The 12,998-nt window shown below is 40.4% G+C and overlaps 1 protein-coding gene across 2 annotated transcripts in view; it reads right to left on the reverse strand.

Annotated features, from left to right (window-relative positions):
- tex264b (testis expressed 264, ER-phagy receptor b) overlaps positions 1 to 5,718 on the reverse strand; it is a 142,314-nt gene extending 136,596 nt beyond the window's left edge. For both annotated transcript variants that reach the window (XM_061923603.1, XM_061923602.1), the window contains exon 1: positions 5,300 to 5,718. In XM_061923603.1, coding sequence (XP_061779587.1) covers positions 5,300 to 5,563 — 264 coding nt within the window. In that variant the 5' untranslated portion in view covers positions 5,564 to 5,718. The remainder of the gene's footprint in view (positions 1 to 5,299) is intronic.
- Positions 5,719 to 12,998: the final 7,280 nt, after the last annotated feature.

Consider the following 12,998-nt stretch of genomic DNA (forward strand, 5'->3'; position numbering starts at 1 on the left):
GCACAACGTTAAAAGTTTGGTGGACAAAATGAGACAGAAAAAGAAGTGGCATAAAACACTTCCTAGAAAGTCGGAGAAAGTTATACATGTAAACAAACTACGGTGAGTTCAAGGACCGCCAAAATTAGTAGGACAAAACGGCGCTCGCCAAATACTCGAATCAGTGAAGCATGTTTAATATAAACAGTGTGCTTTATAACAATTAGGGAGGTTTGTGTCATGTTTGTCCTCCTACAGAAACCATATTAAAACAAAAAATAAATTTTTTTCCCCTCATCTTTTTCCATTTTTCATACATTTTTGAAAAAGCTCCAGAGAGCCACTAGGGCGGCGCTAAAGACTAGAGCCGCGGGTTGCCGACCCCTGCTCTAGGCAGAATTGAACGGCTCCCATAGGCTCTATCGTAAGCAAATGTTTGATCTCGGGCTGCGACAACTAATCGATTAAATCGATTAAAATCGATTATAAAAATAGTTGACGATTAATTTAGTCATCGATTCGTTGGATCTATGCTATGCGCATGCGCAGAGGCTACTTTTTTATTTTTTATTTTTTTTTATAAACCTTTATTTATAAACTGCAACATTTACAAACAGCTGAGAAACAATAATCAAAATAAGTATGGTGCTAGTATGCTGGGTTTTTTTTCAGTAAAATACTGGAAAGGATAGAAATGTAGTTTGTCTCTTTTATCCGATTATTAATCGAAGTAATAATCGACAGATTAATCGATTATCAAATTAGTTGTTAGTTGCAGCCCTAGTTTGATCGAATTTATTTAATATTTACAATGCATTAAAAAAAATTGTGAACGATAGCAAAATTCCAAAAAAGTGCAGATCCCCTTTAAATAAAGATTAAAAACATGAGATAATGTTATGACACAGAGCAAAAAGTCTTGCTTGTCAAAGCTGTCCCATCAGCTGGAGGTCCGACAGCAATCGTATCCAAAACAGCTGACTGTCATTGACGCTGGCGGGAGTGTAGCAAAGCCCCTTTTGATGCGTCTTTTTTTGTCAGTGTTGAGTGAAAATAGTGAAGTGAATTACATTTTTTATATAGCGCTTTTTCTCAAGTGACTCAAAGCGCCTTACATTGTGAAACCCAATATCTAAGATACATTTAAACCAGTGTGGGTGGCACTGGGAGCAATTGGGTAAAGTGTCTTGCCCAAGGACACAACGGCAGTGACTAGGATGGCGGAAGCGGGGATCGAACCTGCAACTCTCGAGTTGGTGGCACGGCCACTCTACCAACCGAGCTATACTGTCCCGTTGAAAATAGCAGCATGTTTACGTTCAAACAAATCAATTAAGTAGTCCTCTTATAGTTTGTTCAAAGTCAGCAAGGCCGTGTTGTTTACTATGTTAGAAATGACAGCGCACAACCGTAACGTCATCAGAGGAGTACAAGTCTTCGTTTGAGGTGTGCACACGCATACACTGAGTGGAGCGTTCCACTTTGGCCAGCGTTTGCAAAAGTTTGCTTTTTTAAGGACAAAAGCATGCGTTTGTGTGTGGACAAGAGGATTAAACGCAGAGATAAGTACGCGTTTATTAAGTATCCGTGTTCGTGTGGACATGGCCTGGGCAGAGTCGTGTTTAAAGAGAGTATGGCCAACTCGGTTATAGGTGATCTCCTCAATGATTGGTTCAAAGGCACTCACGTGACTACAGGGCACCATGACTACAACCAACTTTGAGCTGATCCCATGTGTTTGCGATGCGTAAAGATGCCCTGTTGTGCAGCATGGGGCTGCTTCACCCGCGAGATTGAAAACTTTTACATTGCTTTCCCAACAACCCAGAAAGAAGACAAGTATGGGAAGTGAAGATTTGCAAATAAAGTTGAAAGTTAAAGTACCAATGATTGTCACACACACACTAGGTGTGGCGAAATTATTCTCTGCATTTGACCCATCACCCTTGATCACCCCCTGGGAGGTGAGGGGAGCAGTAGGCAGCAGCGGTGGCCGCGCCCAGGAATCATTTTTGGTGATTTAACCCCCAATTCCAACCCTTGATGCTGAGTGCCAAGCAGGGAGGTAATGGGTCCCATTTTTATAGTCTTTGGTATGACTCAGCCGGGGTTTGAACTCACAACCTACCGATCTCAGGGCGGACACTCTAACCACTAGGCCACTGAGTAGTTAATAATAGCACTGGAGAGTGTCTTGTGCGAGGTAAACACACCACACAATGACAAACAGAAGATAATACAAATAATAACAGAATTCATTAATAAATGTAAGAGATGGTTCGACCAAAACAGACTATCTTTGAATCTCAGTGAACATAAAATAATGCAATTCGGAAGCAGTAGAAGAGAAAGTCAAACAGTAATACAAATAGACAGAGAAAGAGTAAAATAAACCACATTTTGGGTGTAATAATAGATGAAAAATTAACTGGAAATCTCATAGAAAAAAAATAACATAAAGTGGCAAGAAATACATCAATAATGAATAAAGCAAAATATGTTCTGCACCAAAAATCACTCCATATTCTCTACTGCTCGCCAGTGTTACCATATCTGAGTTATTGGGCAGAAATATGGGGAAATAAGTACAAAAGTACACTTATTCACTTACCACGTTGCAAAAAAGAAGGATCAGTTAGAATGATACATAATGAGTGATACATACAGTGACTACAAATACAGCCAACTCACTTGACATACTTCACAAAGTCACAATTTCTCTGCGATTGTTGGTCCAAAGCTAATTAAGATTTTGGCGAAATAAGGGGAATATATATATTTTTTTTTGGGTTGTTTTGTTTATTTATTTTTTTTACGTTTATTGCACTGTTAGCCTTCGTGTTCGTGTTAGAGTGCCTGCTGGTCACGAAACACTGCAGGAATGTAGCGGCAGAGTGCGTCAAATTTGGCCGCCAAATTATACTTTCAAGAAATAAAAGCATGTTTTATTGTAAGTTTATGAGCTGGAGTATGTTCAGAAGTATATAGTGACGTAATATTTTGGTTTATTTTGTCAGAAAAACTAACGTCAAAACGACAGCAGTTGCATGCATCCGGGCACAGCCGTTCACGTTCTTGGTAGCAGTCATGGCGCCTGTTGCTTAGTTGGCCATGCTCTCTTCATACACGACTCTGGGCCTGGGAGTCCCCAGGAAAGGGGCAGGAGGGCGTACGTGAGCTAGCAGGTGTGTTGCTACTGTCTATTTTCAGAGAGGAAGCTAGCATTGTATAATTTAGCAACAAGTCAGAGGCGAGCATGATTTTTTTTTTTTTAATGTTTGAAGATGGAAAGAGCCAAAATGGAAGATTATAATCCCAGCTCATCTTATATTATAAAACCCATCCTATCTTGCTGATTGTATTGTACCATATGTCGCGGACAGAAATCTGCGTTCAAAGAACTCCGGCTTATTAGTGATTCCCGGAGCCCAAAAAAAGTTTGCGGGCTATAGAGCGTTTTCTATTTGGGCTCCAGTACTCTAGAACGCCCTACTGGTAACAGTTAGAGATGCTACCTCAGTAGAAGCATTTAAGTCTCATCTTAAAACTTATTTGTATACGCTAGCCTTTAAATAGACCCTCTTTTTAGACCAGTTGATCTGCCGTCTCTTTTCTGCTCTGCCCCCCTCTTCTGCGTGGAGAGGTTATTAAGTGACCACGGATGACGCGCTAGCTCAGGGGTGTCAAACTCAAATACAGAGTGGGCCAAAATTTAAAACTGAACAAAGCCGCGGGCCAAGGTTGAACAAATTAACCTTTAACGTACTCTGCGAGCTATCGTCACGTCCGCTTTTCATCCATCATTCAGACCCAGTCACAAGATATGTGCGGCTTCTGCACGCACACACAAGCGAATGCGACGCATACTTTATCAACACCGATACAGGTTACACTGAGGGTGCCAGTATAAAAAACTTTAACACTGTTAGAAATATACACCACACTGTGAATCCACACCAAACAAGAATGACAAACACATTTCGGGAGAACATCCGCACCGCAACACAACATAAACACAACAGAACAAATACCCAGAATCCTTTGCAGCACTAACTCTTCCGGGACGCTACAAAATACACCCCCGCTACCACCAAACCTCCCCCCCCCACACACACACACACCTTGTAGCGTCCCGGAAGAGTTAGTGCTGCAAAGGGTTCTGGTTTGGTGTGGATTCACAGTGTGGCGTATATTTCTAACAGTGTTAAAGTTTTTTATTCGGCTACCCTCAGTGTAACCTGTATCGCTGTTGATGAAGTATGTGTTGCATTCTAATGTGTGTGCGTGCAGAAGCCGCACATGTTATGTGACTGGGCCATCACTCGTTGGGCTGGCTGGCTGGCTGGCTGGCTGGCTGGCTGGCTGGCTGGCTGGCTGGCTGGCTGGCTGGCTGGTTGGCGTTTGGAAGACTCCCAGGAGGATCGGCGGGCCAGCTTTAGTGTTAATTTGATATCGCCTCAAGGGCCAAGTGAAATTACACGGCGGGCCAAATATGGCCCGCGGGCCAGAGTTTGACACCCATGCGCTAGCTGTTCAAAGTCGGGACCCGGGGTGGACCACTCATCTGTGCATCAGTTGATGACGTCTCTGCGCTGTTGACTTGTCTCCACTCAAGATGATCTCCCTGCTGGCCCCACTATGGACTGGACTCTCACACTATTAACTAGATCCACTCGACGTCCATCGCACCGCTCGTCCAGGGGAGGGGGAGGGTCCCCACATCTGCGGTCCCCTCCAAGGTTTCTCATTATATCCCATTGGGTTGAGTTTGTTTTCTTGCCCTGATGTGGGATCTGAGCCTAGGATGCCGTTGTGGCTCGTGCAGCCCTTTGAGACACTTGTGATGTAGGGCTATATAAATACACTTTGATTGATTGAAAACAATGTCAATGAATACGTAGGCCTGCTATGCTACATTATGGTGGTGCTTTGAGATCCACGTGTTTTCTGACGTTGTAAAAATAGCTTCTGCCATCCTAGTCACTGCTGTTGTGTCCTTGGGCAAGACACTTGACCACCTGCTCCCAGTGCCACCCACACTGGTTTAAATGTAGCTTAAAGATGTAGATAATGGGTTTCGCTTTGAGTCGCTCGAGAAAAGCGCTATATAAATATAATTTACTTCGCATCGCAGTTAACTGGTCTTTAAGAAATGTATTGTCGCCCTCTAGCGGTTGAGAGTATATAACGTACTGCCCAACACTGACATCCTAACGCTGACTTTCTAAATAAAAAACTACATTTTAAGGTTGAAATTACAGACAAAAGTGTCAGCAGCAATATGACAGGTATATTTATATGTTGTCATGTGTTTGCTTACCTTTTTGGGATCATCATAAAATACCCCCATGCAAAAAGTGTTCGGTCCGATTCTGCTCGCCTCCTTAAAAAGTTCTGCGCGGTTTTTGTGTGGTCCTTCTTGGAGTTTGTAAACAAACGTGACATTCTTTATAGGGGGATAACCAGTAAATATAATAACTTGTGCGAAAAGTCCCGAGTAGAGAAAGTAAGTTGCTAGTATTAGTAGTAACAAAAGACTGAGGGACAAACTAACAGCCGCGCACGCACTCATCCACTCTAACATGATCGATGACGTAATAGCTAAATAAAGTTGCAAGCTGTTGTCTTGTGTGGTGAACGTGGAATATTGTCGTGGAAACTAAACTGCTTCTATTCATTCTACGCGGGGAGAACTTTTGAAAAATGTAGCATTCAAAGCACTTGGTCGTCGTAAAATGAATGAACTTCCTGGAATGTACCATTAGATCCAGTAAGAGGTGAGTTACCCAGTTTCAAACGCGTGGAAACTGGATGACCTCATTATTAATTAACTAACGTCATTAAACAGATTTCTTAACTATTCTCTCTGTAATGTATTCGATCTTATATAAAATAAAATAAAAATAATAATGTGGTACGTTCCCTCCTTTGCCAATCAGGAATCTAAGAATACGGAAAGTGGGCGGGGCTAACAAAAATGTTTTAAACTTTTACAAAATTCTAACAAGCTGAACATAAACTAAACACGTCTTCTATACATGTTTTCAAAATATATATTTTTTATATTTTATCAGAATGTTCCAACAGTAGTCAAGATATTAAAACAAAAATACTACAAAGAAAGAAAAAAACAAAAAAAACAAGAAGCATGCGAGGGATAACACAAATAGGCATCATACTACACATTACTTTTTTAATTTGTCTTTCATGTTTCTAAGATTTTTAGAATGTGTAAAGTGTTCATGACCTTATTGTTTTGACTTTGTCCTCATTAATGAGTTATATATTTGTTTCTGCTTCAGAATAAATAAATAAAAATGTTGAATTGTGTTCATTTTGACCCTCCATAGCTGTGACAGAATACTCTACAATACATAGTACACGTTTGTGTTTGTGTATAAATGAACAGAGGCTGTGAGCAGCTGGTAGTGACAGCTGCTGCAACTGAAGTGTGTCCTTCATGGAAGTCATCGCCTCCATCCAGATTCTCCTCGACCTCTCCAAGGTAGAGCAGCTCACTGATGCCTGACTTCTGTGCTGACAGTTTGGTTTCATATATATATATATATAGCCCTGCGATGAGGTGGCGACTTGTCCAGGGTGCACACCGCCTTCCGCCCGATTGTAGCTGAGATAGGCTCCAGCGCCCCCCGCGACCCTAAAGGGAATAAGCGGTAGAAAATAGATGGATGGATGGATGGATATATTAGGTCAGAAAAAAACTGTGTTGAAGGTTTCCCTGCTCTTCAGGGGATTTTATAAAATCCATATTTCTAAATAAAACATATAAAATCCCCTGAAGAGCAGGGAAACCTGCGAAACAGGCTTGTAGAGATGAAATATCCTCTGTGTTTTTTCCTGACCTAACGTATATTCCGCTCTACCCCGGTATTGAGCACTGTATAACGGATAAACCACAGAAATCTTGACTATATATATATATATATATATATATATATATATATATATATATATATATATATATATATATATATATATATATATATATATATATATATATATATATATATATATATATGTATGTGTGGGAAAAAATCACAAGACTATTTCATCTCTACAGGCCTGTTTCATGAGGGGGGGTACCCTCAATCGTCAGGAGATTTTAATGGGAGCATTCGCATACCATGGTTTATATAGGGCACAGAGTGGGTGGGTACAGGCTGGCCTAGGGGCGTGGTGATTGGCTCATGTGTTACCTAGGAGGTGTTTCCGTCTATGGCGGCATGCTGTTACAATTTCGCTGCGCTTGTTGAGGGATGACAGGTCTGGACGGTAAATAATAAACAGTTTCTCTTTCAAGCATAGGTTGCATCTTTTATTACCACTATTGTAAGGTGTGCTGGATGCAAGAATTTGCCATGTTATTGAATATTCAACATTATTGTCTTTGAGGTCCCAAATGTGTTTGCTGAGTTCTGTGGTATTTCGCAGGTTTTTGTTCCTGAAAGAAGCCTTGTGATTGTTCCATCTGGTTTTGAATTCTCCCTCGGTTAATCCTACATATGTGTCGGATGTGTTAATGTCCTTGCGTATTACCTTAGATTGGTAGACAACTGATGTTTGTAAGCACCCCCCGTTGAGAGGGCAATCAGGTTTCTTTCGACAATTACATCCTTTGTTGGTTTTGGAGTCGTTCTGTCTGAGGGCCGACGGCTCATTTGCAATTGTTTTGTTGTGGTTTGAGATGATTTGTCGTATATTGTTCATGCAGCTGTAGCTCAATTTAATGTTGTTCTTGTTGAATACTTTTCTTAGGATGTTGTCTTTGGGAAAGTGTTTGTCAATCAGATTGAGGAATTTGTGTCCAATGTTCGTTGAGACGTTTTTGCTGTATGGGAGGTTGTACCAGATGATGTCGTTCCGTTTTCTGTTCTTTTTTGGCTGGTTTCCTGGCGTGGGTTCATAGGTGAGGGTGAAATTGTATCCGCTTTCATCAAGGGCTTTTTGGTACGGGGGGGTTGCTTGGTCAAATTCAGCTTTGCTAGATGACAGCATCGATAGCCTTTTATTGATTCCGGTAGGTATTCTTTTCGTGGTGGCGGGTGGGTGGTTGCTGTCATGGTGCACGTATTGGAGTGTTGTGTTGGGTTTCGTGAATGGTTGGTAGCTGTTATTTCTCAGGTTGAAAGTGACGTCAAGGAAGTTGACGGTTTGCTTGTTGGCTTCAATCGTGATCCGTAGGCCGTTCTCTTTGAAAATTTGGCATATGCGCTTCTTGGTATTCTCGCTGCTCCTTGGCGAGGCGCGACACACTGCCAGTCCGTCATCACGGTAAATACCAAGGTTCAGATTGAGGCTAGCGAGCTGGGAGAGGAGGAAACTCCCAATGAGTTCACACGTTTCTGCTCCGTCAAAACTTCCCATAGTGACGTCAAATGTTGCATTGTTCTTTTTTTGCCATGGTGTACTGTTGTGGATGAGAATGGAGTTTTTTGCGTGGATGATGATGTTTCTTTCGTTGCCTGTGATTGAGTCGTAGTCTGAGGCGAAGTCTAGTGCTTGAGTCAGTAGGTCTTGCGTGATGGAAGGGTAAAATTCCTCGATATCAAAGGAGATAAAGTTGTGCTGTTGTTTGTCTTGGATGTTGTTGAACCATTTGATTACTGCTGCTGTATTTCTCCATTGGTTGAGTGGTGTTTTGTCCTTGATTTTTGTGTTGACTCTGTCCAGGATTATTTTGCTGATTTTTCCTATTTCAGATTTAGTTGGGTTTATTAGTCGGCATGTTGGGTTATTTGCGAAGTTGGGTTTGTGGTCCTTCAATGTGATGAAGGCTTCCTTGTTGGCTGTGGCGTCCACCCTGTCCTCAATGTCCAGTTCAGCCGCGATCCTTTTATTTTCCAGGTGGATGTTCTGTAAGGTGTTGGGTTGGGTATATATATATATATATATATATATATATATATATATATATATATATATATATACATACATATATGTATGTACACACATATATATACAGACAAAATGTTAGCCAAAATGGACAAAAGGACAAAGAGCATAGAGCAACAGAAGTACCAGATCATTAATATGGAGCTCAAAATAGATTGTCGAAGTGCTAGGAGCACTGGCTAAAAAGTTAATGGAAAAAAATAGGAAAAAAGGCAGTAATGTTAGCAAAGACAAAAACTGAAAAATATTATTTGATGAAGAGCAGAGAGCAACCAGATGGGTTGTATATGTAACTGAGCTATGTGATGACAAAACAGAGCGGAAATGCCACTGATAGTCAACTGATGGACATAATAATATTATGAAAGAGGAAGTAACAAATGTTAAAAAAAAAAAAAAGGAAAAGGTAATGGTCCAGATGATATATCAACAGAATCACTGGAAGCTCTAAATGAACATAACACACAATTATTAAATCAATCAATCAAACAATCAATCAATCAATCAAAGTTTATTTATATAGCCTTTAATCACAAGTGTCTCAAAGGGCTGCACAAGCCACAACGACATCCTCGGCTCAGATTACACATCAGAGCAAGAAAAAACTCAACCCAATGGGATACAATGAGAAACCTTGGAAGGGACTGCAGATGTGGGGACCCCCACCCCTGGGCCGGTCCGGTGCAATAGACGTCGAGTGGATCCAGTTAATAGTGTGAGAGTTCAGTCCATAGTGGGGCCAGCAGGGGTCATTTTGAGTGGAGACAAGTCAGCAGCGCAGAGATGTCCCCAACTGATGCACAGATGAGTGGTCCACCCCGGGTCCCGACTTTGAACAGCTAGCGCGTCATCTGTGGTTTTGATTGATTGATTGAAACTTTTATTAGTAGATTGCACAGTACAGTACATATTACGTACAATTGACCACTAAATGGTAAAACCCGAATAAGTTTTTCAACTTGTTTAAGTCGGGGGTCCACGTAAATCAATTCACCTAATAACCTCTCCACGCAGGAGAGGGTGGCAGAGCAGAAAAAAGACGGCAGATCAACTGGTCTAAAAGGGGGGTCTATTTAAAGGCTAGCGTATACAAATGAGTTTTAAGATGAATTATTAACAAGATTGTGCAACATAATTTACAACAGTGGGTGTATACCAGCTGAATTGGGACAATCTGTTTTTGTCCCCTTGCCAAAAGAAAACAACTAAAGCACAAGACTGTGCAGATTTCTGAACTGTCAGATATATTGGGAACAAACAGCTTTCATAAGAACTGATTGGGGAACAACAGAAACCTTTCATATAAAAAAGGACTAAGACAAGGTTGTGTATTGTCATCGTGTCTGTTTAATTTATATACCGAGAAATATTACAGAGAAGTCGTGGACATGGCAGGTTTACCTATGGGAGGTCTCTACATAAACAACCTACAATATTCTGGTGATACATTCTTGATAGCAGTAAACACAAATGACCTCCAACAACTACTAACTTAGACTTAGACTTCCTTTTTATTGTCATTCAAATTTGAACTTTACAGCACAGATAAGAACAAAATTTCGTTACATAAACTCATGGTAGTGCAGGATAAAAAAGCAATAAGGTGCATATATAAATAAATAAATATATATAAATAATATATAAATATATATATAAAATAAATAAATATATATAGCTATATATAAATAAATAAATAGATTACTGTACAGATAAATATATTGCACTTTTTCACATGCGTCCCTGTTTATAGATGTATGTTATATTGTCTTTTTTATTCCAGCGAGTTAATCCATTTTGGGGGGAGTTGAGGGGATAATTTAATTATGATGCGTTCAAGAGTCTTACGGCCTGAGGGAAGAAGCTGTTACAGAACCTGGAGGTTCTGCTTCGGAGGCTGCGGAACCTCTTTGTAGAGTCCAGCAGTGAAAACAGTCCTTGGTAGGGGTGGGAGGTGTCTTTGCAGATTTTCTGAGCCCTGGTCAGGCAGCGGCTTTTTGCGATCTCCTGGATAGGAGGAAGAGGAGTCCTGATGATCTTTTCCGCCGTCCTCACCACTCTCTGGAGAGACTTCCAGTCTGAGGCATTGCAGGCTCCAGTCCAGACAGAGATGCTGTAGTGAATGATAAAAGCAACGCATATGGAATTAAATTGAATGTGAAAAAAAAATAATAATAATAAATGTTGGAGAGCAAAATCTACCAGTCCCTTAAATAATCATTACTATAGCAGACCTATAGAACAAGTATCAAATATGATTTATCATGGTCAGATGCAGTTTGAAAATGGAAGAACTGATAATGAAATAACAAGAATGGAAATAGCTAGGAAATCATATGAAAATAAATCAAAACTACTAACATCACAAAAAGTAAATATTGAAACAAGGAAAATAATACTAAAATGCTCTGTGTGGTCTACCCTACTGTATTAATCTGAGACATGGACTTTAAAACTTCACCAAATAAATTGGAAGCAGTTGAGCTCTGGTTATACAGAAGAATGTTAAAAGTGTCATGGATAGATTTTAAAACACACCCATTTTAGAAACAATTAATTGTTATAAACTACTACTAAACACAATTAAAACACCGAAACTTAAATATTTTGGGGACATAATGTCATGGCTGTCTTGAGTTTTCAATAATTTCTACAAGTCTTATTTTTTTGTGATAGAGTGATTGGAGCACATACTTGTTTGTCACAAAAAACATTCATGAAGTTTGGTTCTCTTATGAATTTATTATGGGTCTACTGAAAATGTGACTAAATCTGCTGGGTCAAAAGTTTACATACAGCAACATACATTATTAATTTTGGTAATGTAGAAAAGTTACAATCAAATCAAATTAGATTCATGGCATGGCCTTTTAACTTCATGTGAGTGATTATGATTGACGACACCTGTTGACTTCTCTGAGCCCATTTAAATAGGGCTCATGTGATGCTGTCACAATGGGAAAATCAAAAGAACTCAACACAGATCTGAAAAAATGAATCATTGACTTGAACAAGTCAGGAAAGTCACTTGGAGCCATTTCAAAGCAGCTTAAGGTCCCAAGAGGAACTGTACAGACAATTGTTCGTAAGTATAAAGTGCATGGCACAGTTTAGTCACTACCACGATCAGGAAGAAAACGCAAGTTAACACCTGCTGCTGAGAGAAAATTGGTCAGGATGAGCAATAGTCAATCAAGAACCACCAAAAATCAGGTCTGCAATGAATTGGAAGCTGCTGGAACACAGGTGTCAGTGTCCACAGTCAAGCGTGTTTTGCATCGCCATGGACTGAGAGGCTACCATGCAAGAAGGAAGCCCTTGCTCCAGGAGAAACACCTTAAGGCGCGCCTAAAGTTTGCGGCTGATCACATGGACAAAAATAAGACCTTCTGGAGGAAAGTTCTGTGGTCAGATGAAACAAAAATTGAGCTGTTTGACCACAATACCCAGCAATATGTTTGGAGGAGAAAGGGCGAGGCCTTTAATCCCAGGAACACCATTCCTACCGTCAAGCATGGTGGTCGTAGTATTATGCTTTGGGCCTGTTTTTCTGCCAATGGAACTGGCGCTTTACAGAGAGTAAATGGGACAATGAAAAAGGAGGATTACCTCCAAATTCTTTAGGACAACCTAAAATCATCAGCCCGGAGGTTGGGTCTTGGGCGCAGTTGGGTGTTCCAACAGGACAATGACCCCAAACACACGTCAAAAGTGGTAAAGGAATGGCTAAATCAGGCTAGAACCAAGGTTTTAGAATGGACTTCCCAAAGTCCTGACTTAAACCCCATTGAGAACATATGGACAATGCTGAAGAAAGAAGTCCATGTCAGAAAACCAACAAATTTAGCTGAACTGCACCAATTTTGTCAAGAGGAGTGGTCAAAAATTCAACCAGAAGCTTGTGGATGGCTACCAAAAGCGCCTTATTGCAGTGAAACTTGCCAAGGGACATACCAAATATTAAAATTGCTGTATGTATACTTTTGACCCAGCAGATTTGGTCACATTTTCAGTAGACCCATAATAAATTCATAACAGAACAAAACTTCATGAATGTTTTTTGTGACAAACAAGTATGTGCTCCAATCACTCTATCACAAAAAAATAAG

Source organism: Nerophis lumbriciformis, linkage group LG28, assembly GCF_033978685.3.
Source record: "Nerophis lumbriciformis linkage group LG28, RoL_Nlum_v2.1, whole genome shotgun sequence".
NCBI lineage: Eukaryota > Metazoa > Chordata > Actinopteri > Syngnathiformes > Syngnathidae > Nerophis > Nerophis lumbriciformis.